Source organism: Coregonus clupeaformis, chromosome 17 (genome assembly GCF_020615455.1).
Source record: "Coregonus clupeaformis isolate EN_2021a chromosome 17, ASM2061545v1, whole genome shotgun sequence".
Classification (NCBI taxonomy): domain Eukaryota; kingdom Metazoa; phylum Chordata; class Actinopteri; order Salmoniformes; family Salmonidae; genus Coregonus; species Coregonus clupeaformis.
In genome coordinates, this window is record NC_059208.1 from 20,537,024 (window position 1) to 20,561,958 (window position 24,935).

General features: G+C 44.8%; 1 protein-coding gene across 7 annotated transcripts in view; it reads right to left on the minus strand.

Annotated features, from left to right (window-relative positions):
• Positions 1-24,935, minus strand: part of LOC121586062 (protein MTSS 1) — a 122,626-nt gene that overhangs the window by 32,710 nt on the left and 64,981 nt on the right. For all 7 annotated transcript variants that reach the window (XM_041902513.2, XM_041902516.2, XM_041902509.2 and 4 more), the window contains exons 4-5: positions 2,340-2,424; positions 714-805 (exon numbers count right to left, since the gene is read on the minus strand). In XM_041902513.2, the coding sequence (XP_041758447.1) occupies positions 714-805; positions 2,340-2,424 (177 nt within the window). The remainder of the gene's footprint in view (positions 1-713; positions 806-2,339; positions 2,425-24,935) is intronic.

A 24,935-nucleotide genomic window follows, 5' to 3' on the forward strand; every position in this document is an offset into this window, starting at 1 on the left:
CCCCCCCACCCCATCCTTTTTACGCTGCTGCTACTCTGTTAAGTATTTATGCATAGTCACTTTAACTCTACCCACATGTACATATTACCTCAACTACCTCAACTAGCCGGTGCCCCCGCACATTGACTCTGCAACGGTACCCCCCTGTATATATAGCCTCCCTACTGTCACTTTATTTTACTTCTGCTCTTTTTTTCTCAACACTTTTTTTGTTGTTGTTTTATTCTTACTTTTTTTGTTTAAAATAAATGCACTGTTGGTTAAGGGCTGTAAGTAAGCATTTCACTGTAATGTCTGCACCTGTTGTATTCGGCGCATGTGACCAATAAAATTTGATTTGATTTGATTTGATTTGCATGGAGGAATGGGCCAAAATACCAGCAACAGTGTGTGAAAACCTTGTGAAGACTTACAGAAAACGTTTGACCTGTGTCATTGCCAACAAAGGGTATATAACAAAGTATTGAGAAACTTTTGTTATTGACCAAATACTTATTTTCCACCATAATTTGCAAATAAATTCATAAAAAATCCTACAATGTGATTTTCTGGAATTTTTTTCCTCATTTTGTCTGTCATAGTTGACGTGTACCTATGATGAAAATTACAGGCCTCTCTCATCTTTTTAAGTGAGAGAACTTGCACAATTGGTGGCTGACTAAATACTTTTTTTCCCCACTGTATTATTATATATCTATATGTTATGATGGTACCTTTAGCATGGTCCTTATCCAGAGTGTTGGTTCCTCTCTTCCACTCCTCCATCTGATCCTGTAGAGGGTTGATTAGGCAGTCCATGAAAGCCCTGCAGGTCACAGCAATCACAAAGGTGAGAAACATTTAGAAATCCAGTATTGTTTATTAGGATCTCTTCTAGCCCACCAAAAGGCTAGTCTTTCAGTAGACCTAGATTATTTACTGTGATTCAATACCCTAGAACCAACCAACCTAGAGGATCCTTAGAACATTCAAATGGTCAATAGTTCTCCCAGACCAGAGGGGCGGGGCATAGTGGGGATGTGATGTTATAGTTCTCCCAGACCAGAGGGGCGGGGCATAGTGGTGGTGTGATGTTATACTTCTCTCAGACCAGAGGGGCGGGGCATAGTGGTGATGTGATGTTATAGTTCTCCCAGACCAGAGGGGCGGGGCATAGTGGTGATGTGATGTTATAGTTCTCCCAGACCAGAGGGGGCGGGCATAGTGGTGGTGTGATGTTATAGTTCTCCCAGACCAGAGGGGCGGGGCATAGTGGTGATGTGATGTTATAGTTCTCCCAGACCAGAGGGGCGGGGCATAGTGGTGGTGTGATGTTATACTTCTCTCAGACCAGAGGGGCGGGGCATAGTGGTGATGTGATGTTATAGTTCTCCCAGACCAGAGGGGCGGGGCATAGTGGTGATGTGATGTTATACTTCTCCCAGACCAGAGGGGGCGGGCATAGTGGTGATGTGATGTTATAGTTCTCCCAGACCAGAGGGGCGGGGCATAGTGGTGATGTGATGTTATAGTTCTCCCAGACCAGAGGGGGCGGGCATAGTGGTGGTGTGATGTTATAGTTCTCTCAGACCAGAGGGGCGGGGCATACTATGTGGTCCTCTGTAGCTCAATTGGTAGAGCATGGCGCTTGTAACGCCAGTGTAGTGGGTTCGATCCCCGGGACCACCCATACGTAAAAATGTATGCACACATGACTGTAAGTCGCTTTGGATAAAAGCGTCTGCTAAATGGCATATTATATATTATTATTATGTTATAGTTCTCCCAGACCAGAGGGGCGGGGTATAGTGGTGATGTGAGCCAGGCAGCTGAGAATAATATTAGACCCTGGCTCCATGTCTGGACACATATTGTCACACACAGACAGACAGAGACAGAATGTGTGTGTGTGTGTGTGTGTGTGTCTGTGCGTGTGTTTGTGTGTGTGTGTGTGTGTGTGTGTGTGCGTGTGTGTCTGTGCGTGTGTGTCGCTAGGCTTGACCACAGGCACCTAGGTTTACTACTGCACACCGTCACAGCCATGGAGACGCAAGAAGAATTTCTCCAAAATGCCTTGAAGAAATTAGAGATCCCCCTGTGTGACTGTTTGTGTGTTGCAGACCAGACATGCCCCTGAGACAGTGGAATGCTGGGAAAGAGTAGAATCGGCTGAGCTGGGTGACATTCTACAGACTCATCACTAATGTCTCGCTTTAACAACACTGTTACACACACACACACATACACACACACACACACACACACACACACACTTCTTAATTTCATTCAAAGTGACACGTACTACAAATCAATGGTAAATGATGTTCAAGTAGTCCCATTGTAAATGAGAAAATTCTTACATTGAAAACTGTCTCAGCTTGGCCTCGATGCTTCTGTGTCTCATACACATCCTGGTTAGAGCTGAACCAATGTCTCTGGTGCCTCCTGTAACACACAAACAATACATCCTGGTTAGAGCTGAACCAATGTCTCTGGTGCCTCCTGTAACACACAAACAATACATCCTGGTTAGAGCTGAACCAATGTCTCTGGTGCCTCCTGTAACACACAAACAATACATCCTGGTTAGAGCTGAACCAATGTCTCTGGTGCCTCCTGTAACACACAAACAATACATCCTGGTTAGAGCTGAACCAATGTCCCTAGTGCCTCCTGTAACACACAAACAATACATCCTGGTTAGAGCTGAACCAATGTCTCTGGTGGCTCCTGTAACACACAAACAAAACATCCTGGTTAGAGCTGAACCAATGTCTCTGGTGCCTCCTGTAACACACAAACAATACATCCTGGTTAGAGCTGAACCAATGTCTCTGGTGCCTCCTGTAACACACAAATAATACATCCTGGTTAGAGCTGAACCAATGTCTCTGGTGCCTCCTGTAACAGACAAACAATACATCCTGGTTAGAGCTGAACCAATGTCTCTGGTGCCTCCTGTAACAGACAAACAATACATCCTGTTTAGAGCTGAACCAATGTCTCTGGTGCCTCCTGTAACAGACAAACAATACATCCTGGTTAGAGCTGAACCAATGTCTCTGGTGCCTCCTGTAACAGACAAAATGGTCTCTTTTTCAGATGAGCCCTGCATAAATACATCAAACATATATACAACATACAACATACAAAGTTACAAAACATGTTAAGAAAAACAGACACATTTATCAACATAGAGGTCTCTGATCATTACTCTGAACTGACCCAGGGGGACCAGAACATCTCATTTCAGAGAGCTGTGTAAGTTGTTCCACATAAATGGCACAAAAAACCTAAAAGCAGCTTTACCCAACTCTGTGGAGACCGAAGGGGCCTCCAGTGTTATCCAAGCCCGTGACCGGGTTTGGTCATTTGGAAGTCTAAATTGAATTAATGATGATAGATAGATAGGACGTTTCTGCATGGGTGCTTTGTAAATAAACACTAGAGAATGCTGCTCTCTCCTTACATACAAAGGAGCCCAACCCACTTTTTGATACAAAACACAATGATGAGTTCTAAAATTATCACCAGTAATAAACCTAAGGGCACAATGGTGAGTTCTAGAACCATCAGCAGTAATAAACCTAAGGGCACAATGGTGAGTTCTAGAACCATCAGCAGTAATAAACCTAATGGCACAATGGTGAGTTCTAGAACCATCACCAGTAATAAACCTAATGGCACAATGGTGAGTTCTAGAACCATCACCAGTAATAAACCTAATGGCACAATGGTGAGTTCTAGAACCATCACCAGTAATAAACCTAAGGGCACAATGGTGAGTTCTAGAACCATCACCAGTAATAAACCTAAGGGCACAATGGTGAGTTCTAGAACCATCACCAGTAATAAACCTAAGGGCACAATGGTGAGTTCTAGAACCATCACCAGTAATAAACCTAAGGGCACAATGGTGAGTTCTAGAACCATCACCAGTAATAAACCTAATGGCACAATGGAAAACAGCATCTAGTGGTTTAAGTGTAGATGCTGCTGCATGCATATAGATAATATCCCCAGAATCTAAAATAGACATAAAAGTGGCCTGGACAATTTCCTTTCTATGAACAAAAGTCAGACATGCTTTGTTTCTGTAAAAGAAACCAACCTTGAACTTCAACTTCTTCACCAGCTCAGTGACATGTTTTTTAAATTACAGTTTGTCATCAAGCCAAATATCAAGATATTTGTAGGAAGGAACTCGCTCAATTTGTGTACCGTTCAAACTAGTCATTACAAATTCTTTAAATCTGGGTTATGGGACCTAGAAAAAATGCATGCATTTTGTTTGGTTTGCATTTATCACTAACTTTAGATCCAATAGTGACCTCTGCAGTGCTAGAAAATCGGATTTCAATGGAGCAATGGAATACAACACTATCATTTTTTTTTTACAGCATTTAACAATGTTATTTATATAAACAAGACACAAACAATATATCCCCATGAGAAACTTCATAACAATAGACTACAACCGTATGAGAAACTTCACATAACATACCTCACAACACAATGACGTAGTGATCTATTGGAAGTAACAGACATCAGAGTGAGATAGTAATAGTCTGTCTGGAAGAAACAGACAATAGAAACGAGAATGCCAAGAGGTCAAACGTTCAGTTTCACAGAGTGTCATAGCATTTAAAAAACAAGTCCTATTAGTGCTGATCTGTACTGGGGTCAAAGAAGGGTAGCATCCCAAATGGTACTCTATTCCCTATATAGTGCACTACTCATCCAGAGAAAGAGATGGAAGAGGAGGGAGAGAGAGAAAGAGAGAGAGAAAGAGGAAAAAGTAGAGGAGAGCTACATGAGGGAGAGAGAGACAGAGAGGGAGGGAGAGGACAGGCCTGGAATTTCATGGTTTTAGGGGCAAGGCCATCAAGAGGTGCCCAATCTGCTAGGGCACCAAGGCCATTAACCAAAATAGCCAATTAAATTGTTTTGAAAACCAAAAAACACTAGATGTTCTGTTAAGAAAAACATAAGTCTATGTAAATGTACATAAATAATGAATTAGCCAACCTGTCAAAGTGCAGGTGATAGACTATGGTTATTGGCTACAGTCTGTCATGTCCAGACCAATGCTGACAGGAGGGAAGCGCCAGGAAATGTAGCAGGCTAAACGGCAGCCATGTTTGACAGATACAGTATAATATAGGATAAATAATATTAAGGTCTAAAGGCTTGATTCTGTCATACTCGAGGCACTGTTCGTTCATATAGGAGAGACAGGCCAGTGCATGTTGCGCACAGCAACATCACCCACTTTGCAATCTGAGCGGAGGCAGGCAGTCAACATTTTAAAACTATTTAACCATAAACATAATTGTTTAAAACCTTGACGTGTTTTTTTTACATAGGAATGTTAAGGGGATTCTTTTATAAACACTTCCTCATAGCCATGGAAACCAGTATTTCTCTCATGTTCTCAACTTTATTTTGTTCTCCAGCAGGCAAAGACACAATCCTAGTCATATCAACAACCCATGCTAGTCGGTGCATCTTTAGAGCTTCCATCTTTCTACATTTCTAAAAGGATATTTTCATCTCTGTCAAATGAAATCGCTCGTATTTGCGGTGCGCTTTGGAGAACTGTGTTTTCCAGCTAATTGCATTTTGGAACATTTGTGCTTATAGCCTACCGCCATGTGCGCATTGCTGGGGGGCATTACGGCCACACAAGGGGGCATCGAACGCCATGGCCGTCGATGCCGCCGGGAAATTCGAGGCCTGGGAGAGGAGAGTAGCAATGAGGTGCCACAACACACTTGTCAAATTCCTCCAGGGGTACCTAGCCAACACAAAGGCCCCTGGTCCCCAAAACACTGAAAGGCCGTCCATGGTCCCCCAAAAACACTGAAAGGCCGTCCATGGTCCCCCAAAAACACTGAAAGGCCGTCCATGGTCCCCCAAAAACACTGAAAGGTCCCAGCAGCTGTACGACCCCCAGACCCAGGGGCTGAGCTGCAGCGGACGGACACATTGTCTCCCTGACAGGGACTCCCTCCCAGGGTATTGTTCCCTGTTCTGTTCCCCTCTCTCTGCCTCGTCAACAGGACAGAGCAGCTATGACAGGACACGGCCCTGCTGAACTACAACACTCCATTAACTAAGGCTCTGCAGCTAACATTGCTCTAACATAGACACTTGACTTGAGACACAGGCATGACTCAAGGGAACACTACTGCTGGTCCCAGATCTGAATGTGCTTTAGCTTAGCCAACTCCTCTATTATTTTGAGTTTGGCTAGAGCACATAGGCCTATAGGTCTAGGAGCAAGCTAGTAGTAACATAAAGGTTACTCACTATAATGCCCTACAAGGCAGGTTTCATTTGCCTTGGCTAGCCTTGCAGCCGCCCATTCACCTCTATGCCTGGGCTCAAAACGCCAGACCACGCTATGACTAACTAATCTGCTTGGAGATTAATTCGAAATAAAAAAGGCATTTTACAAATCACTTCCTCTGGTTTAAAGAGGTATTAACACTTATTAACGCTGCCGGATCCCATTAAGGCTAACACACAGCCTGGATGAAGGACAGACAGACAGACGTGTGTGTACAGTATGGGTGTACAGTTGGTGTGTGTTCCTGTCTGTGTTTAGCTGGGCACGTGGTCCATGTATCCATGCCCAGACCATGGCAGTAAAGCCTCACCAGAACCCTAAAACCAGCGGGGGCCTCCTTTAGACCAGTCAACACTGCAAGCCAGATGAGAGGCTTGACATTGACGGGCAGGACCATTGTCTGTCCTCAGTGCCCTGCCCTGTGTGAGTGAAGGTCTGTTCTGTTTAACCCTGCATGGAGCAGACTGCTCTACTGTGGAATGAATGAGCAGCTCTGCAGGACGGGACTACAAATCACTTCCAGAAACTCACTTAGACCTACTGCTTTTGTTGGAGTTTGTATGGTAGTGGGTGGGGGTAGATTTGCCCCCTTGATACAGGGTTGGATCTCAGCCCCCTTGATACAGAGGTTGGAGCTCAGCCACCTTGATACAGGGTTGGATCTTAGCCCCCTTGATACAGGATTGGATCTCAGCCCCCTTGATACAGGGTTGGATCTCAGCCCCCTTGATACAGGGTTGGATCTCAGCCACCTTGATACAGGGTTGGATCTCAGCCCCCTTGATACAGAGGTTGGATCTCAGCCCCCTTGATACAGGGTTGGATCTCAGCCCCCTTGATACAGGGTTGGATCTCAGCCCCCTTGATACAGGATTGGATCTCAGCCCCCTTGATACAGGGTTGGATCTCAGCCCCCTTGATACAGAGGTTGGATCTCAGCCCCCTTGATACAGGGTTGGATCTCAGCCCCCTTGATACAGGGTTGGTTCTCAGCCCCCTTGATACAGGGTTGGATCTCAGCCCCCTTGATACAGGGTTGGATCTCAGCCCCCTTGATACAGGGTTGGATCTCAGCCCCCTTGATACAGGGTTGGATCTCAGCCCCCTTGATACAGGGTTGGATCTCAGCCCCCTTGATACAGGGTTGGATCTTAGCCCCCTTGATACAGAGGTTGTATTTGGCGGGTTGTGGCCAGAAAATGCAGCTGTGTTTGGGTCTTAGGCCTTACGATTGTCAGGGGCCGTTCAGACAGAACTGTAGTAGAAACAATGTCCAGAAGAGTTTAAACTAGGGTTGGGCTGGATCCAGATTTGTATACCTTCATACTGTTCTTGTACCATACCGGGGTATTCGTTATTACCGGCAGTGCACACAAGGGGCTCAATTTCTTTCCAAACATAAAACAAAAACAAATGCTAACAAAATACTAGCAAATTCCCATAGCAGACGCTAGCTAAATGCTAACAAAGTACTAGCAAATTCCATAGAATTCTATAGCGGATGCTAACTAAATGCTAACAAGCGAATGCGAATTCCCATAGCAGACGCTAGCTAAATGCTAACAAGCGCAAGCAAATTGGAAGGACAAACAACCCAGCTCATAAAGTTATACAACTATCTCAAAAGGCTACTCACAGTTTGCTGCACGCACAAAACAATATTAGACAGTAGGGATCTGGATCCAGGAGGGGATTGGTTGTCTCTGCTTTAAACAATAAGCTTGATCTTGCAAGCTAGCCACTTAGCTAGCAAACCAAATGCATAGCTGGAGCCCTGGAGATAATTGATTTGGCACATCTTAGATAGTTACACTTATAGTTATAAAATATTTAGCTGGCAAACATTAGTAGTGAATTTCGAGTGTAACCTGATCACCTCTCTTGCGCTGCACATCAGTGGGTTGTCACGTCACAAAGCTTCCGTTTGCTCCGTATGGTCTTTGTAAACAAACATACAGTATATATACAAAAGTATGTGGACACCCCTTCAAATTCCAAACTTCCTCTGGAAGCAACTTCAGCACAAGAACTGTTCGTCGAGAGCTTCATGAAATGGGTTTCCATGGCCGAGCAGCCGCACACAAGCCTAAGATCACCATGCGCAATGCCAAGCGTCGGCTGGAATGGTGTAAAGCTTGCCGCCATTGGACTCTGGAGAAGTGGAAACGCGTTCTCTGGAGTGATGAATCACGCTTCACCATCTGGCAGTCTGACGGACAAATCTGGGTTTGGCGGATACCATGAGAACGCTACCTGCCCCAATGCATAGTGCCAACTGTAAAGTTTGGTGGAGGAGGAATAATGGTCTGGGGCTGTTTTTCATGGTTCAGGCTAGGCCCCTTAGTTAACTGTGAATGGAAATCTTAACACTACAGCATACAATGACATTCTAGACGATTCTGTGCTTCCAACTTTGTGGCAACAGTTTGGGGAAGGCCATTTCCTGTTTTAGCATGACAATGCCCCTGTGTACAAAGGTCCATACAGAAATGGTTTGTCGAAATCGAAGAACTTGACTGGCCTACACAGAGCCCTGACCTCAACCCCATCAAACACCTTTGGGATGAATTGGAACGCCGACTGCGAGCCAGACCTAATCGCCCAACATCAGTGCCGACCTCACTAACGCTCTTGTGGCTGAATGGAAGCAAGTCCCCGCAGCAATGTTCCAACATCTAGAGGAAAGGCTTCCCAGAAGAGTGGAGGCTGTTATAGCAGCAAAGGGGGGACCAACTCCATATTAATGCCCATGATTTTGAAATGAGATATTCGACGAGCAGGTGTCCACATATTTGGTCATGTGGTGTACCTCGGCATACGGTATACTGCCTAAGCCTATTTAAACACACTGCTACTGTGCTTGTAAAGACTTTAGACAAAACCACCAGCTTGACCAACCATGTAATGAAACACTTTTATGGCGGTACAGTATAACGCAGTCTGAAATGACACTGTATGTTTACAGACACTTAAAATGACAGAAAAATACATAAATGGACGAAGACAGACTGCAATAGAAGTTCACAGATGTCATTCAGTCTCACTATTCTGATAATAAAGAAGTGACTTTTCTCCTGAAATTAACTGGAAAATGTGTAAAGATATGTAGAGTTAATGTGACAAAATAGTTTCTCTGTTATTCTTTCACAATCTCATTATCTTGACGACAAGGAGGTCAGTCTCTAGTCTCATAAGAGCACTGTCTGTAACACTGAGTTGTGAACCCTGATTGTTTTCACTCAATCCCTCTCTGTCTCTCACTCTGTCTGCCCGTCTGTCTGAACTAAAACCAGCAGCAGAACCCACAACCTCAGCTCCAACTGAGACACAGTCCACCTCTTGTTTCTGGTTAAAATAAATATAAAGAGAGAGAGAGAGAGAGAGAGAGAGAGAGAGAGAGAGAGAGAGAGAGAGAGAGAGAGAGCTCCCTTTACTCCTCAACTGTTTTTATTTTAGCCCCTTTATGAGTTGCTGTCACTTAACCCCCTTTCCCTCAGATTGACTAGCTGTTATTTGAAAGGGTGTGGTGGTCACCCCCCTTTCCCTCAGATTGACTAGCTGTTATTTGAAAGGGTGTGGTGGTCACCCCCCTTTCCCTCAGATTGACTAGCTGTTATTTGAAAGGGTGTGGTGGTCACCCCCCTTTCCCTCAGATTGACTAGCTGTTATTTGAAAGGGTGTGGTGGTCACCCCCCTTTCCCTCAGATTGACTAGCTGTTATTTGAGAGGGTGTGGTGGTCACCCCCCTTTCCCTCAGATTGACTAGCTGTTATTTGAGAGGGTGTGGTTGCAGTAGGAGGTACAACCCTCCCTTTCATACAACACAGTCAGGAACAATAATACAATACAGCAATATTGATAGTCCTCCTATGGTGATAGCCACAGTGATATTTTTCCTATGGTGTGCCCTACTGAACAGAACCCTGGTATAAGGAAGCTACCCCAGACAGGGAAACCAACGTGGGTAGGAGCTCTACCTAGCTGTAGAGGAGATGATCCACCTCCTCTGACTCTAGCACAAAGCTCAGGTTCTAACACATGACACATATGATTCCTTCTTACATGAGAGGACATGCATTCTGGCAGTCATGCTGGCAGCCCTTCCTGTATAACAAGCCCTTCCTGTATAACAAGCCCAACCCTTCCTGTATAACAAGCCCTTCCTGTATAACAAGCCCTTCCTGTATAACAAGCCCAAACCTTCCTGTATATCAAGCCCTTCCTGTATAACAAGCCCAACCCTTCCTGTATAACAAGCCCAACCCTTCCTGTATAACAAGCCCAACCCAGAGTCTTTACATTCACCATAACAGAAGACTTGTTCGTTCGTGGTTGTTCAATTGTTTTCACCCAAACAAACAAACATGCCATAAAAATGGCTTTTATTAGTTCTACTTTAGAAGTTTTAGAAGGAACAGAGAGGATCAGAGAGGAACAGAGCTGAGTTTTTAATTGTGTAGTCTGGTGTTTCTCACGCCATCCATTGGTTTGAGCCTTTAGCCAAGACAGCAGGGGGAAGCTGGGCTCTGGCCTCCACTATGATTGGCTGGTTCCCTTGGTAGACGGAGGCAGAATGTGTGTGCGTGTGTTAGAATGTGGTGGTTCTGCGCTCTTCAAGGGTCGCTCTGGGAAAGAAAACCTTGGCTCCCTTCTGTTTTACCCCCAGTGAAACAGATAACAGCCGCTGGTAGGAAGCGCATGGTGGCTGGCCTCGATACTCTCTAGCTAAAAGCAGCAGTACTCAGAGGCCGTGCTGAGACATGCTGAAACACCTCAGCCATTACATGAGGAGACAATCAATCTAAAGATCAATTGAACTGGACATGGATGGATCCTATATACCATACAATTCAGTATCCTAGCTGAAGTGACTGGTACTGAACTAGCACTTAAATTGAATTAATGAATCGCCCACAAGTGTAGTCAGCGTGGGAGTGTTCAGTCAGCTGGTGTATACCAGGGTTAATAGTGTAGTCAGCGTGGGAGTGTTCAGTCAGCTGGTGTATACCAGGGTTAATAGTGTAGTCAGCGTGGGAGTGTTCAGTCAGCAGGTGTATACCAGGGTTAATAGTGTAGTCAGTGTGGGAGTGTTCAGTCAGCTGGTGTATACCAGGGTTAATAGTGTAGTCAGCGTGGGAGTGTTCAGTCAGCAGGTGTATACCAGGGTTAATAGTGTAGTCAGCGTGGGAGTGTTCAGTCAGCAGGTGTATACCAGGGTTAATAGTGTAGTCAGGAGGGGGCGCTAGAGAGCGTGCTATGGAGTAGACGTGCATTGCTAGAGCTCCGCTCAATTTTGAAACAAATTAATATTTATCTTAACCTCTCACAACCTATAACTTCAAACAAATATGACAAAGGGAAAAGGCAACAAAAAAGGGGGCGCTAAACAAGATAATTGGAATGAGATAGACAACGAACCAATTTCAACGTCGCCGACCCACGAGGAGCTAGCTGAAGAGGCTAGCTTCCAAGAGTTCCCCACAGATCCTACTCAAAGTGACATACTGGCTGCCATAAACGCACTAAGCAAGAAGGTGGACACAAGGTTGGCTGATATCTCAAAGAGTATTGGGACTTTGGCCGAAACTGTGAAGGCAACTAAGGGAAGGGTGCACGAGGTTGAGCAGACGACAATCGATCACGAGGCCAGGCTACAGGACATAGAGAAACAGTGCGCAACGTTCAAAAATGACAACAAAACCCTGAAGGCCCGACTGGAAATGCTCGAGTCGCATTCAAGACGCCAGAACATCCGAATATGTGGGATCCAGGAGGACACGGAGAAAGGGAAACCCACTGAATTTGTCTCGGAGCTGATACCGGCATTGCTGGGGAGTGAACACTTCAAAACAGCCATCCTGATCGACCGCGCACACAGAGCACAGGCAACGAAGCCGGCCAAGGGCGGGCCACCAAGGCCATTCATTGTAAGGCTGCACTATCCCCACACCAGGGATCTCATCCTCAAGCTGGCTAGTCAAAAGTTCCCCCTTAACTACAACGGAGCCAGGGTGTCTTTCTACCCAGATCTTACCTTGGAGGTGAGGAACCAACGGAAAGAGTATGATGAGGTACGCAACAAATGCAGGGCGGCCAACATCCGATATGGATTCCTCTTCCCAGCCCGGTTTAAGGTGACAGTCGAGGGATCAACACGTACGTTTGACAACGCAAAAGAGGCAGATCTGTTCTTGACAAGCAAGCTCCCCGGCTGAGGATACAGAACGGCTGTGCCAGCAGGCTAAATGGCCAAATACAGGCCAGGAATGTGTGTGAATTGAATTTCCGGCCTATGTCTTTTCGATCAGAAGATCAGAAATTGGGACTTATAGGATAGGTGAGATGTTGTGGCTAATATAGCATTGTTTGGCATGTCATGTTTTAGCGCCACTCACCCCCTAACATGAGAGTTAAGTTAAGTGTTATTTAATATTAGTTTATATGCGGAGCATCTATAGACGACGAGTTAGTTCAAGCTTTATGTCTAGACACCCTAACGTTTGTGTGTTAGCCAAGGAGTGCTTCGTTTGGGGAAGTCACTCAGTAAAGGGACGGGAGGGGGGTTGGGGTCTGTGTTTTATGTTCACGTTTATTAGTACAGGTGGCATGACAAGCCTCGCACGGCGGGACGTTTTTCTTCTGGGTTTTGTATGACAGCAGCAATTTGCTTTAAAATAAGAAATGCCACATAGTGACCGAGCACAGAGTAGACCAGGTGGAATAAAGATAGTCAGCTGGAACTGTAATGGATTAGGGCATGTCGTGAAACGAGCTAAGGTTTTTTCTCATCTTAAATCACTGGGTGCTGACATAGTGCTTCTTCAAGAAACTCATATTAAACGCCCCGCGCAGGCCAAGCTACGAGTCGGCTGGATCGGTCAGATATACCAGTCTAACTTTGATGCAAAAGCGAGAGGGGTAGCAATCCTGATAAGGAAAAACATTCCTTTTGTTTACTCAACCTCGATTTCAGATCCTAATGGTCGGTATATTATTGTGGCTGGTACACTGAATTCAAAACCAATAACCTTGGTCAATTTATATGGACCCAACTTCGATGATCCATTATTTTTTCAAAGGGTATTTAAGGCCATACCAAATATCTCGGATACAAGTGTTATTGTTGGAGGTGACTTTAACTGTACGTTAGACCCTCTTTTAGATAAACAGCTATCAAGGTCACTTCAACAATCAAATGCCAGTGTCTGTCTAAATACATTGATGACAAACCTTAACATTGTCGATATTTGGAGACCCAACAGACAGGGATTATTCTTTCTTCTCATCAGTTCATAAATCATATTCCAGAATTGACTATTTTTTGTTGGACTCCAAACTAATCTCAGCAGCTGAGTCGGTTACCTATCACCCCATTCTAATTACGGACCACTCTCCTCTGTCCATGGTGCTGAAACTCGACAATATGTCGACAGGTCGGCGACCGTGGCGCTTAGACGCATACCTGTTGAAAGATGAGGCTTTTTGTCAGTATTTGGAGGAGCAGATTGCCTTTTTCCTCAGTACTAACGACACGGGGGATGTTGACGACTCCACCCTTTGGGAATCTCTAAAGGCTGTGATTAGAGGTTACATTATTTCTTATACATCAGAGAGGAAGAAACGTGCCAATACTAGGCTGAGAGAAATTGAAAGAGAGTTAGGGGAACAGGAGAACGTTTTTAGGACAAATTCCTCGTATACAGTCCTTGAGAAGATCACAAAGTTAAAGTATGAATACAATACCATCCTTTCGAAACGGGTGGGCTCTTTACTTGCTAGAACGCAACAAAGTTATTTTGAACTGGGGGACAAACCACATAAATTATTAGCAAGACAGCTAAGGCATGTACAAGCATCTAGAGCTATTCACAAAATAAAAGACAAGAAGGGTAAAATAGTAACAGATCCGCAGGACATTAATAAATGCTTTGCACAGTTTTACTCAGAGCTATACCAATCAAAATGCGATGCTACTGATCCACAAACTATGGAACGCTTTCTCGCTGATTGTGAACTTCCTAAACTAGACAGGGGGCAGCTGCCGCACTCGATGCAGGGATAACCTTAGATGAAATTAACACAGCGATAGCACAATTTCCAAACAGCAAGGCCCCTGGGCCCGATGGATATGTAATAGAATTCTATAAGAAGTACTGCGCTAGTCTATCTCCACTTATGCTGCGAATGTTTCAACAATCCAAAGAAAATACCAAACTCCCACAAACACTGTATGAGGCTACAATAGCCCTGATCTTGAAAAAAGATAGAGATTCCATGGAGATGTCGTCGTATCGCCCCGTGTTGTTACTCCCCATAGAAAACAAGGTGTTGACAAAGATATTGGCAAACTGATTGAAAAAATATATTTCCGACATCATACACCCTGACCAGACAGGTTTTATCCCGGGCCGACATATATACTACAATTTTAGACGCCTTTTCAACGTAATGTATCATGATCATAAAGTTGAGGCAGTGGTAATAGCTCTTGATGCAGAGAAGGCGTTTGATCAGATTGAGTGGAAGTATATGATGTCGGTTCTGGAGCATTTCGGATTTGGAAAGGAATTTATTAATTGGATAAGAATTATTTATGCACACCCAATGGCGTCCGTGGTGACCAATCAGGAAATGTCGCAGTCATTCCGCCTGTTCAAGGGGTGCCGACAGGGGTGCCCTATTTCGCCTGCTCTCTTCGCTATAGCCATGGAACCCCTTGCTACGCGCATTCGGGCATGTGCCGATATAGCCTCTGTTAAAATAAAAGACACACAGCACAAAATTTCCCTATATGCAGACGATGTTCTTTTGTTTTTGTCCAAGCCTAAAACGTCTATTCCACCATTACTTAACTTGATAAACACATTCGGCTCCTTCTCTGGCTACAAGATAAACTGGCAAAAAAGTGAGATGATGCCAATATCACGGCCTGTGGATATGCAATTTCTGCAATCTACCCCGTTTAGAACAGTGAGGGACAAGTTCACAAGCCTTGGCATTGTAGTGACAAGAGACCTTGACCAGCTATTGAAAGTGAATTGGGACATGAAAATATATCAGCTTAAACAAAATATAGATTTCTGGAAAACTCTGCCTATTTCCTTGGTTGGTCGTATAAACGCTATTAAAATGGTTGTCCTACCCAGGTTTCTTTACCTCTTCCAATGTCTACCCAATTTCATACCACAAAGCTATTTTAAGAAACTGGATTCAATAGTAACTCCATTTTTATGGGATAACAAGGCAGCCAGAATTGCAAAGAAGCATTTATGCAAGTACAAGATAGAGGGGGCTTTGGCCTTCCTCACTTCAAACTGTATTATTGGGCTGCTAATCTGAACATTGTGTCTTTCTGGAGGGAAAGTTTACCTGAGATGAGACGGAAGGATATGCCTTCATGGCTTTTGATTGAACAGGCCTCCTGTCAACGTTCCTCACTCCCTGCACTTGTTAATAGCCCATCATATGTGAAAAAAGCCACTTATGACTCCAATCCAGTCATTTGTCATACTCTTAGGATCTGGAAACAGATTAGGGATTTTCTTAACATACCCACTGTGTACATAGACAGCCCGATTAGCCGGAATCATGCTTTCCACCCTGCAATGGATGATGTGGTGTTTTCACAGTGGAGGGAGAAGGGGCTCACAACAATTGGTAATCTATACATAGATGGTCAGTTAGCTTCATTTCAACAACTACAGGCAAAGTTCAACATGCCAACAACACATTTTTTCAGATACCTCCAAATCAGGAATTTCTTAAGGACACACATCCCACAGTATGGCATGAAGCCAAATAGTCCTACATTAGATAGCTTGATCCTTGTCAAACCCCATTCAAAAGGGTCGGTCTCCAGACTGTATGATGTGCTACAGGCCCACATAGAGGTATCCACAGACACCATTAAAAGGGCTTGGGAACAAGAACTTGGTTCAGAAATCTCAAATGAGGACTGGATAGAAGCTCTCAGGAATATAAACCGCAGTTCAGTGAATGCCAGACACAACCTTGTACAGTTTAAGGTGATACACAGGTTACACTACTCAAAAGTAAAACTGCATAAAATATTCCCGGACAACTCACCACTGTGTGAGAGGTGCAAGCAGGAGGAGGGGACGTTGTCCCACTTATTCTGGACATGCCCTAAATTACAGGCTTACTGGGCTCTCATTTTTGATTACTTATCTAAGGCCTTTGATAGAGTTCTAGCCCCAGACCCATTGATCGCTCTGTTTGGTACAGTTGATGGGAATAACCAGGAGGGGAAAGCTGTCTCTCTTTGTACTCTATTAGCCAAAAGGCTCATATTGCAATTTTGGAAATTGGAGACTGTACCTACCTTTGAAATGTGGTTACGGGATTTAGGGAATGTAATCCATATGGAAAAGATTCGATACAACACCTCCAATAGAAGTCCATTGTTTTACAAAATATGGCAGCCGATACTGGATAAATGGTCTAGTCCCGCTTCATAACTGGGCTGACGATCTGCTGCTACTCTGTGCTGTACTCCACTCAATATTTATTTTTGGCTGAACTACACTGCTTGTAATGACTATATGCTGTCTTCTTATACACGTACCACCTAATAGGATTTTGTTTTATTTTGTGTATGTGTGAGTTAACTTTTGTTTTGTCCTCTAAACTGGCCATCCCATCCAACAGTACAATGAATGTCATTGTTTGTATTGCTGTCTCTTTTACTTTATTTTTATTGGAAAATAATAAACATATTATAAAAAAAAAAAAAAATAGTGTAGTCAGCGTGGGAGTGTTCAGTCCTGCCTGCCATCTCTTCTGCTTACCTCATAGAAAACAGAGGTTATTCAGTTCACCTCCACTGCTGCCTACTGCAGGGCTGCCAGTCCACAGACAGTGTCAAGTGGAGACCAGTGTCTGACTTTGTCAGTGTCCCAAATGGCACCCTATTAACCATTTAGTGCACTACCTTTGACCAGGGCCCCTTGCAAAAGAGACCCTGCTAAAATAAAAGGTTACATTATGGGAATAGGGTGCCATTTGGGATGCAAGCCCGTCTCTGCCCTCTCAGACTCGAGGGAGAGGTGACAAGGTGAGAGTTAACAGAATAGTACTGTCTGTCGCTACTTCACTTTCCAGCCAAGGTGCATGAACAGAACAGCTTGAATAGTCTACTGTCGCTACCTGACTTTCCAGAAGAGCAAACTGAAGATGATGAAATTCAAGACAATATTCAGCAACTCTTGGAAGGCAACTGAAGTGGACTTTCAAAAATACTTATTTATTGTTACAACCAACGCGTATCAGAAGTGACACAGGGTGACAGTGTTGACAGTTGAGACTGCTGATAGGTCAGATTCCCCCGGCCCGGTCACAGGACCTGCCTGGTCTCCATGTTGACAGAATGTCTGCATGGACCTGGGGGAGTTCTGTTACCCCTCGGCCCCAGAGCAGCAGAGAGAGACTAATCTGGCCTATCAGTGTGTGTGTGTGTGTGTGTGTGTGTGTGTGTGTGTGTGTGTGTGTGTGTGTGTGTGTGTGTGTGTGTGTGAGAGTGTGTGTGTGTTCCTCTGTGCCCCCTGGCTCCAGCCCTCTAATTAGCAGTAGTTAGTAGGCTGTGTGCTGCAATGCAGTGGTTCCTATCATCCTATCTCAGGGTTCAACCCATGGGGATGGGGAACATATGTGCACCATACAACATAACATGGGTTATCTGCCAGGCTAAACACAGCAAGCCAGCCAGCCAGGCAGGCCCTGGTAATGACAAGCTAGGACCGGGTTAGAGATCAAGATCTTATGGCTGGGACTTCACCAACATGATCTGGATTCTGCAACATTTTGTCTTATGCTGGACCTCTAAAGACTCAACCTCCTCTTGAAACTGAGGCGTTTCGGAAATCTTGGCATGTTCTAATAGGAATAGCATCCATATGTCATATTCAGCTCCTGGAAATGTCATATGAGGTTATACTGAGAACAACAATAGAGGAATACACACCTTAACAGATATACTTTGATGAACCCAGTCACTGATGATAGAGGATACTGTCAGGGGGCTCTATCTAGCTGCTGTTACATACTGTACTGTACTGTCAGTACCCTGGGGGTCTATCTAGCTGCTGTTACATACTGTACTGTACTGTCAGTACCCTGGGGGTCTATCTAGCTGCTGTTACATACTGTACTGTACTGTCAGTACCCTGGGGGTCTATCTAGCTGCTGTTACATACTGTATTGTACTGTCAGTACCCTGGGGGTCTATCTAGCTGCTGTTACATACTGTACTGTACTGTCAGTACCCTGGGGGTCTATCTAGCTGCTGTTACATACTGTACTGTCAGTACCCTGGGGGTCTATCTAGCTGCTGTTACATACTGTACTGTCAGTACCCTGGGGGTCTATCTAGCTGCTGTTACATACTGTACTGTACTGTCAGTACCCTGGTGCTCTATCTAGCTGCTGTTACATACTGTACTGTCAGTACCCTGGGGGTCTATCTAGCTGCTGTTACATAGGTGTCTATCTACCTGCTGTTACATACTGTACTGTATTGTACTATATTGTACTGTACTGTATTGTATTGTACAGTATTGTACTGTACTGTATTGTACTGTACTGTACTATATTGTACTGTACTATATTGTACTGTATTGGACTGTACTGTACTATATTATACTGTATTGTACTGTACTGTACTATATTGTACTGTACTATATTGTACTGTACTATAATGTACTGTACTGTATTACGTGCTGTGTCATTCACCTCTTAACGAATGACTTCTATCTCATATAGCCCATGAGTCATAGTCTATGACGTATTTATGACCAGTTCACTGGTGCCTGCCTAGTGCACTGCTGCTTCAAGCACAATCTACACAGCAATAGACAGGTAGCCCCCGTAAAAGAGATGTTTGATCTCCAGAGGATTTATCTGTATAAATAAAGGATAAATAACACAAAATGCTCTTCTGGTTCTTGTCTCAAGTGTTTCTTTGTTTCTATCGAAAGCTGGCCAGCCTTCCAAAGGCTTATTTTCACTCTCACTGACGGACTGACTGACTGACTGGCAGTTGGTTGGTTGGTTGCCAGTAGGTTAATCTCTAACTAATCTGTAACGTGACGTAATGGGATTGAGACACTAAAACTGTGATGACCTGATGCAGCTCTGGCACTGGGAGACCTGGGTTCAAATGCTATTCGCAATCATTCAAATACTTTGAGCGTTCGCTCTAGCCTGTCTGGAGTGCCATATGGGCTGGGTCTACAGTTTTGGGACTATTCTATTGCTCCATTAAGCTAGGCGAGCATAATCAAGCCCAGATAAAGTATTGGAAATGATTTCGAATAGTATTTGAACCCAGGTCTGGCCTTGAGCTTCTCAGCTGTGCTGTAAGTAATTATGGCGTAGGGTTATGTAATGTAGCCGTCATGTCAGACCGACTCTCTCTCCTCTTTAAACAACATGGTCTCATGGTTATTTAATGTAGCCGTCAGGTCAGAGACACTCTCTCCTCTTTAAACAACATGGTCTCATGTTTGTTTTTTATTTTTCACATTTTTAGTCATTTAGCAGACGCTCTTATCCAGAGCGACTTACAGTTAGTGAGTGCATACATTTTTTATACTGGCCCCCCGTGGGAAACGAACCCACAACCCTGGCGTTGCAAGCGCCATGCTCTACCATCTGAGCTACAGGGTAGCCATCATGGCATAGGGTTATTTAATGCAGCCGTCAGGTCAGACAGACAGAGAGACACTCTCTCCTCTTTAAACAACATGGTCTCATGGTTAATTAATGTAGCTGTCAGGTCAGACAGACAGAGAGACACTCTCTCCTCTTTAAACAACATGGTCTCATTGTTATTTAATGTAGCCGTCAGGTCAGACAGACAGAGAGACACTCTCTCCTCTTTAAACAACATGGTCTCATGGTTATTTAATGTAGCCGTCAGGTCAGACAGACAGAGAGACACTCTCTCCTCTTTAAACAACATGGTCTCATGGCTACTTAATGTAGCCGTCAGGTCAGACAGACAGAGAGACACTCTCTCCTCTTTAAACAACATGGTCTCATGGTTATTTAACGTAGCCGTGAGGAAAGACAGACAGAGAGACACTCTCTCCTCTTTAAACAACATGGTCTCATGATTAATTAATGTAGCCGTCAGGTCAGACAGAAAGAGACACTCTCTCCTCTTTAAACAACATGGTCTCATGGTTAATTAATGTAGCCGTCAGGTCAGACAGACAGAGAGACACTCTCTCCTCTTTAAACAACATGGTCTCATGGCTACTTAATGTAGCCGTCAGGTCAGACAGACAGAGAGACACTCTCTCCTCTTTAAACAACATGGTCTCATGGTTATTTAACGTAGCCGTGAGGAAAGACAGACAGAGAGACACTCTCTCCTCTTTAAACAACATGGTCTCATGATTAATTAATGTAGCCGTCAGGTCAGACAGAAAGAGACACTCTCTCCTCTTTAAACAACATGGTCTCATGGTTAATTAATGTAGCCGTCAGGTCAGACAGACAGAGAGACACTCTCTCCTCTTTAAACAACACGGTCTCATGGTCTCTGAATGCCAGGAATCACATGAGAGAGATTTCATTTCAGACGTGAGGTTACAGCCTTGTTGACAGTTGTCTATGAATGTCACAAGGCAACACTAGACCTACAGTAGAGCTGGCTTGGTTCTGCTTATATGGCAATGGCAGCATCACAGGTGCCATAGGTGGCAATAGGCATTAGTGAATCTGGGGCTTAACCAGGGGTATTGAATGGTTATTTTAGGTCATGCCGTTGCTCTGAACGATCACGTTCTCTAGAGACAAAGCAGCTAGCCTATTTTACATCCTCTAGTAGTATGTCACAGTACCACTGTAAACCAATCCCTCTCATACCAACTGTAACTCTTCATCACTAGTCTCCTCTGTACCCCTTCTGTCACCAAGATGGTCACATAACACAGAAAGGGACGGGAAAAGGAATCTGTGGAGGGTGAGGACAGCTGTGCTTTAGGGAGGGAGGGAGAGAGAGAGAGAGAGAGAGAGAGAGAGAGAGAGAGAGAGAGAGAGAGAGAGAGAGAGAGAGAGAGAGAGAGAGAGAGAGAGAGAGAGAGCCTGTCTGCCCTGCTCTCTGTTGTGACGCTCCATTGAGCCACATCAGGTTAGGAATGTGTGGTAGGCTGCACTCCTAGAAAAAAAGGTGCTATCTAGAACCTAAATGGGTTCTTCTGCTGTCCCCATAGGAGAACCCTTTGAAGAACCCTTTTTGGTTCCAGGGAGAACTGTTTTGGGTTCCATGTAAAAACCTTTCCACAGAGGGTTCTACCTGGAACCAAAAACGGTTCTACCTGGAACAAAAAAGGAGGCGGCAGGTAGCTTAGTGGTTAAGAGCGTTGTGCCAGTAACCGAAAGGTTGCTGGTTCTAATCCCCGAGCCGACTAGGTGAAAATCTGTCGACGTGCCCTTGAGAAAGGCACATAACCCTAATTGCTCCTGTAAGTCGCTCTGGATAAGAGTGTCTGCTAAAATAAAAAAATTATTCACCTATGGGGACAGCCGAAGAACCCTTTTTTCTAAGAGTGTGGTAGGCTGCCCAGATATAAAATGTGTGGCAGGCTGGTTGTTGGGTACTAAAAACACTGCAGCCCCTCTGCCCAGATATCAGATGTGTGGCAGGCTGGTTGTTGGGTACTAAAAACACTGCAGCATCTCTGCCCAGATATCAGATGTGTGGCAGGCTGGTTGTTGGGTACTAAAAACACTGCAGCATCTCTGCCCAGATATCAGATGTGTGGCAGGCTGGTTGTTGGGTACTAAAAACACTGCAGCATCTCTGCCCAGATATCAGATGTGTGGCAGGCTGGTTGTTGGGTACTAAAAACACTGCAGCATCTCTGCCCAGATATCAGATGTGTGGCAGGCTGGTTGTTGGGTACTAAAAACACTGCAGCATCTCTGCCCAGATATCAGATGTGTGGCAGGCTGGTTGTTGGGTACTAAAAACACTGCAGCATCTCTGCCCAGATATCAGATGTGTGGCAGGCTGGTTGTTGGGTACTAAAAACACTGCAGCATCTCTGCCCAGATATCAGATGACCATGTTGCTGTAGCAAAGCACTGGGAGCGTTGGTCTCAGGCACTGGGAGAATACTGGAGGACTCGGTCCTAAATGGCACCCTATTCCCTATATGGTGCAACCACAGGGCTCTGGTCAAAAGTAGTGCACTAAATAGGGAATATAGTGCTATTTGGGTTGTAAACTTAGGTATCTCGTTATGCAAGCAGGCAGCAGCAGGACAGTTGCTCATCTTTTGCATAGCAACAGTATCATGTTCTGCTGTTATCCCATGCTCTAGTCTAGCCCATGCTACTTACACCAATCCAATTATTTTAAATACTTTAAGGGGGTGAAGAAGTGCCTAATTAGAAGAATCAAGAAGTGCACACTTAACACTTAGGGGAGAGGGAAGAGAGGAAGGCTATTGGAATGCAGCCAAACGGTCTCCTAAAAGCTAGGGTAGAGAGTCTGTGTCTACAGCCCAACCAACCAGTGGTTAGTCAGCATGTCAGTGGGAACACTGGGTTGTCTATACTGCTAAATACAGGGAGGCATGCTACAGGGCCAGATATATCTAGTGTTGAATACAGGGAGGCATCCTACAGGGCCAGATATCTATAGTGTTCAATACAGGGAGGCATCCTACAGGGCCAGATATATCTAGTGTTGAATACAGGGAGGCATCCTACAGGGCCAGATATCTATAGTGTTCAATACAGGGAGGCATCCTACAGGGCCAGATATATCTAGTGTTGAATACAGGGATGCATCCTACAGGGCCAGATATAGTGCTGAATACAGGGAGGCATCCTACAGGGCCAGATATCTATAGTGTTCAATACAGGGAGGCATCCTACAGGGCCAGATATATCTAGTGTTGAATACAGGGAGGCATCCTACAGGGCCAGATATAGTGCTGAATACAGGGAGGCATCCTACAGGGCCAGATATATCTAGTGTTGAATACAGGGAGGCATCCTACAGGGCCAGATATATCTAGTGTTGAATACAGGCATCCTACAGGGCCAGATATCTCTAGTGTTGAATACAGGGATGCATCCTACAGGGCCAGATATAGTGTTGAATACAGGGAGGCATCCTACAGGGCCAGATATATCTAGTGTTGAATACAGGGAGGCATCCTACAGGGCCAGATATATCTAGTGTTGAATACAGGGAGGCATCCTACAGGGCCAGATATATCTAGTGTTGAATACAGGCATCCTACAGGGCCAGATATCTCTAGTGTTGAATACAGGGAGGCATCCTACAGGGCCAGATATATCTAGTGTTGAATACAGGCATCCTACAGGGCCAGATATCTCTAGTGTTGAATACAGGGAGGCATCCTACAGGGCCAGATATATCTAGTGTTGAATACAGGCATCCTACAGGGCCAGATATCTCTAGTGTTGAATACAGGCATCCTACAGGGCCAGATATATATAGTGTTGAATACAGGGAGGCATCCTACAGGGCCAGATATCTCTAGTGTTGAATACAGGGAGGCATCCTACAGGGCCAGATATATCTAGTGTTGAATACAGGGAGGCATCCTACAGGGCCAGATATATCTAGTGTTGAATACAGGGAGGCATCCTACAGGGCCAGATATATCTAGTGTTGAATACAGGGAGGCATCCTACAGGGCCAGATATATCTAGTGTTGAATACAGGCATCCTACAGGGCCAGATATATCTAGTGTTGAATACAGGCATCCTACAGGGCCAGATATATATAGTGTTGAATACAGGGAGGCATCCTACAGGGCCAGCTGTTTGACCTCTCTTCATGGAGCCACTATGGAACTACTAGGGGATCTCTTTCTCTCTTTAATGTCTGGGTTCAATTCAATATCACTGTCACGGAATCAGCCGAGGCTGCCCCTCCTCCTTGCTCTGGGCAGGCTTCGGCGTTCGTCATCCCCGGAGTACTAGCTGCCACCGATCTATGTTTCGGTGTTTGTCTAGTTTGTCCTGATTGTTTGCACCTGTTTCCCATTATGTTATATTGTATTCCCTTTATAAACCCGTGTCTCTCATTGGTTATTGTGTGTGATTGTTTTCCGTTAGGTCGGCAGTGCTGGTTGTATGCGTTATTTGTTCCTCCCTGTTTGGAGGTTTGTTTTGTACTTTCTTTACTGTGTTAAGTAAAGTACGTTCTGCCAGTAGTTCGGTGTCCTGCGCTTGACTTCGTTTCCCGCATACACGTCACCTTGACAATCACTGCATTCCTAGGAACATCTGTAGTCACCACCAGCATGACTGCAACAGCTATCTGGTCAAAGATATTATATTAGTGATACAAGGGAAATTGGAAGAGGCCATCAATGACATTATCTCAATGGTTGGTGGTATGGTACTAGCCTTCTGTAAAGTTGTCACACTGAGACACACGCTGAGAGACACATACACACTCCTCTGCACACAACCTTCCACGCACGCACACACACGCACGCACACACACGCACACACACACACGCACACACACACACGCACACACACACACACACACACACACACACACACAGACACACCTCCTCTGTAACTGTG